The sequence below is a fragment of the Cibotium barometz genome, chromosome 59 (assembly GCF_041138505.1).
Source record: "Cibotium barometz isolate CiBa-2024 chromosome 59, ASM4113850v1, whole genome shotgun sequence".
NCBI lineage: Eukaryota > Viridiplantae > Streptophyta > Polypodiopsida > Cyatheales > Cibotiaceae > Cibotium > Cibotium barometz.
The window spans coordinates 20,394,071-20,398,391 of NC_141104.1; the positions used below are offsets into that span (position 1 = coordinate 20,394,071).

Below are 4,321 nucleotides of genomic sequence, written 5' to 3' on the forward strand. Positions count from 1 at the left end.
GTTTCATTGAGATAACCATTAATATTTTTTAATTATTTTTCAAAAAAATAATTTATCACACGAAGCAGAAGAATTACATGGAGTTTCTTTTATCAATTTAGACATCAATTGAGTCAATAAAATAGTTATTCTGGTCCTTAGTGCTATCTATTTCATAATATACACCTTTAAATAATAGCCATTGAATCCTTTATTTATTTTGTATATTTTTTTATTGTATTATAACTAATATCAAGAATGTTAGAGTTACATTTAATATTGTTTTGAATTTGTCTCAAAATAATTGCATTATTTCCTTTAATTAGATTTAATATATAAGATTTACTCTCTTTATCCATTAATTCTTTATTCCCTGACATTACTCACCAAACTTGACTTTAGGCTCAATTGTTAAAACGGGCTCAATACCCACCCTCTTCGAAGATTGACCTTTGAATTTTGTTTATTGATTGAAGGGGGAGATGGGTTTAGTGCACTTAATGGAAATGTAAACCTACTTCGAGCATGACTGCCAATTTGGGGCTTTTCTTCTATTGTCATAAATAAATACTTTTAATAGCACAAAAAATAAACTAAATAGATATCCTACCAAGCAATTGTTCAACTATAAGAGGAACGCTGATGTTACTAGGCTCACCAAACTCAACTATAAGAGGAACCCTAATGTTACTAGGCTCAGCAAACTCAACTGTAAGAGGAACCCTGATGTTACTATGCTCACCAACTCAACTTTAGATTCAATTGCTAAAATAATGGGCTCAATACTTCTCACCACCCTCTTTGAAGATTGACCCTTGACACTCGCAAGATTTTATTTACTGGACTGAGGAGACATGTTGAGTGCACTTAATGCAACCATAAACCCATTTCGAGTAGGAGTTGCAATTCGGGGCTTTTCTTTTGTTGTACATTAAAAAACACTTTTAATAGCGTAAATGATACATTTGGACGACATGAAAGTTTGTAAAACCTTCACAAAAATTAGTACAAAACCTTCACAAAAATCAGTATAAAACTAGACACGTGACTCAAATCAACCACACCTGAAGCCTAGCTAGCAATTACTTAAATATGAATTGAAAGCACAAAAATCAGTATAAAACCTTCAAAAAAATCAGTACAAAACCAGACACGTGACTCAAATCGACCACACATGAAGCCTAGGTAGCAATTACTTAAATATGAATTGAAAACACAAACCAAGATAATTTATTAGCAAATTAGAATGTGCTTGAAACATGTTAAGATCTCCCATGGTGGTACTTTTGCATATACAAGGAGCCACATAAGCAGTGTTAATTATCCAGGTTTCAAAGGTATTTTTAGAATTTCGAAGGTACAAATGGATGGTATATCTGTTGGCACCCTCTCCTCGTGTGTCTCCCATCCGTTTATGCAGTGCGTCCACCACAGATGATCTCCATTGTCGCTGCGGCAAGCTCGTCGAGAAGGCGACGCCTGATAAGGTCAGAGGATCCCTCACCCCCTCGCCCATCCTCTCCCTGCCGCGGCGATCGCCATCGCCATCGTTCTCACAGAGACTCTCACGGCAGACCACCGTCTACGGTACCCCTCCTTAAATCCACACACTCAAGCTCTCTCTGAGACTCTCTCTCTCTCTCTCTCTCTCTCTCACACACACACACACACACACACACACGCACGCACACACGCGCACACACACACACACTCTGCCCTATTCGGTCCTATGTGCAGATAGGGTTTGAATCTCACGGCAGATCACCGCTACGGTACCCCTCTTAAATCCACACACTCAAGCTCTCTCTCTCTCTCTTTCTCTCTCTCTCTCACACACACACACACACACACACACACTCTGCCCATGTGCAAATAGGGTTTGACTCCTTTCAATTATTTCCCACCTTTACCTTTCTTTCCTTTTTTGCCTTTCTCAGAGACTGTCAAGGGCAACCCTAACTGCTGAAACTAGCTATCTTCCTCCTTCAACTGCCCCTCTGGCCGCAGCCCAAAATGATGAGCATGCTGCTGCCATGGCCGCTCGAGCTCGCCTAGATGACAGATTTCGTGCAGCTGCCCGCAACACCAAGTGAGTCTGCATCCATTCGATCCCTACAATGCCATCATTTTTGTGTGTTTTTCTTCCTCTCAACAAAAATGCTTACAGTAGACTTTTGTGTGGTTATTTCCAAATGCTTACAGTAGACTTTTATGTGATTATTTCCACATGATGTTTTGGGCATGTAGGGCTTCCCCTTCATGTCATGTGCTAAAGGAGAGGGCTTCCACCATTGAGTATCCATGGAAGGCAAGAATGAAAGCCCTTTTGGCCTCCCCCACTTGTGACCCTTCACATGTACATAGCAGAAAGGTACCTTCAAAACCTCACGCGCGCACGAGCATAGAAACCGTAGGAGCTTCAAGCAATGCAACATCTAGGCCTACCCCTAATCCCCTTGGAAATGCTAAAGGATCCCCTTCAGAGCTAGAAGATTGCTCAATATGTCTTGAAAGCTTCTCAATGGGCAAAGCCCTCATATGCTTGCCTTGTAAGCACAAATTTCACAACACATGTTTGACACCTTGGCTGAAGGTACATTCTCATTGTCCAAATTGTAGATCTTATGTACTTAAAGTTGGGCATCTAAGATCGTCGACAGGAATCCTAAATAGAATGTATAATATGCAACATAGAAACAACTTGGCTTCTTGGATAACACCCTTGGAAGATGACATGAGGATGTTGCAAATTGATTCTTAGACACCAATTGATAGCTTGACTTTCATGATGCATGCGGCACATACTGAAAATTTCACACATGGATGAGTTCACACTTACACACTTACAAGAATTGGTTGCAAATTTACTCTCATAAATGCTTGAATGCATATTTCATTGTGAAGCGGGGTTCAATGCATGTAGCTTAGATTTTGTTTTCAAATGGGGCTCAATGCATGTACTTTAGTGAAAGGCAAGCCATGGGCAACTTTCTTGGGATTAAGGGCTGTAATATCGTGTGGCTTATTGTCAGAATATGCAGCGGAGATGATGACCAAATCTGGGAACACGAGCAAAAACGCAGGCAGAAAAACGGCACAAGAGAGAGAGAGATGTAGGCGTGTAACTCTGCTCTATATACACAAGAAGATCCCGAGATATGATACAAATAAGGCATGGGGGCTGAGGACCTATATATACCTCCCTGGAAGGGTAGTCGGCTAGCACTAGAAGTGTCCACGACTGAAGAAAGAGGTCCGCGACTGCATAAATGCAGTCGGCCAGCTATCTGATGCCCACGACTGGTAAAAGGCAGTCGGCCAGCAGCCCTGAAGCCCACGACTGATCAAGATCCAGTCGGCCAGCACTGGGGTGCTCCCGGCATCATCTGGCAGCCCTCCCAAGCCTCAGAAAAATGGAAAAAAATAGGGAAAAATAACGGAGAGTGGGGAAAAATGATAAAACACCTCATAAGGGCGGGCACACCCACAACAAAGGCCCTGGTGTATAAATCTAGACAGGAGATGACTTCTAACACTTATGTGGTGTAGGCTCATGATAGTAGCCTTGACCTCACTTCAATGCCCACTCGAACCAATTTTGATTGTGGACTTGGATCTCTAATAGAAAATTGCATTATAGTAATGAGGTAATAAAAAGCTATCTTGGAATCCTTTTTTGAAATGTATCCATGACTTTTGAAATCAACATGCATTGTGGAAAATGAGTGACTCTTTAATGCTACTTTTTAATCCAATGTTGAAAGGGCCTTGTTAAGAGCAATTTTAAGCTGTTTGTGGTTGGGCTCTATTAGTAAAATGGTCTATTGCACTCTTGTGCAATAGATCATCCAAAGAGGAGCTAGAACTCATAATCTTCTCAACTTCATCATTTTGCTTATCCTTATACTAACAAAGAAAGTAAAGAAGTTGCATTTTTTTGGCTCCACTTTCTCTTAACTTCTCATTAGAAGAAGAAAGATGTAGTAAAAGATGATAAACTCTTTATATGCTTCATATTCTTCACCTTCTTCACCTTCTCTATTGATTGAAAGAAGTAGCAATAAAAGAGTCCTTCAAGGGCTCAATCATCTTCTACATTAGCGTTATCTTCTTCTACTTCTTTATCTTCATCATCATTCCTCTTCATCTTTATCATCATCATGGTGTTGCCTTCATCATTATCATCGTCATCGTCATCATCATTATCATCATCTTTTTGTTGTATGTGATGAAGAGTAAGAGAAAGCAGAAGAATGCAAAGGTCAAGTATATCATGGGTTTCTTCTACCTTGCCTTCTTCATATTCTTTATTATTATTAATATTATTATTTTGGTAGTCATC

At 40.0% G+C, this 4,321-nt stretch overlaps 1 protein-coding gene across 1 annotated transcript; it reads left to right on the plus strand.

The window, feature by feature from the left end:
• The first annotated feature begins 1,318 nt into the window (after positions 1-1,318).
• Positions 1,319-2,968, plus strand: LOC147605580 (uncharacterized). Its single transcript, XM_086793406.1, has 3 exons — positions 1,319-1,566; positions 1,917-2,068; positions 2,227-2,968. The coding sequence occupies exons 1-3, from the start codon at positions 1,414-1,416 to the stop codon at positions 2,738-2,740; spliced, it is 819 nt and encodes a 272-aa protein (XP_086649532.1). The 5' UTR covers positions 1,319-1,413; the 3' UTR covers positions 2,741-2,968.
• The last annotated feature ends 1,353 nt before the right edge of the window (positions 2,969-4,321 follow it).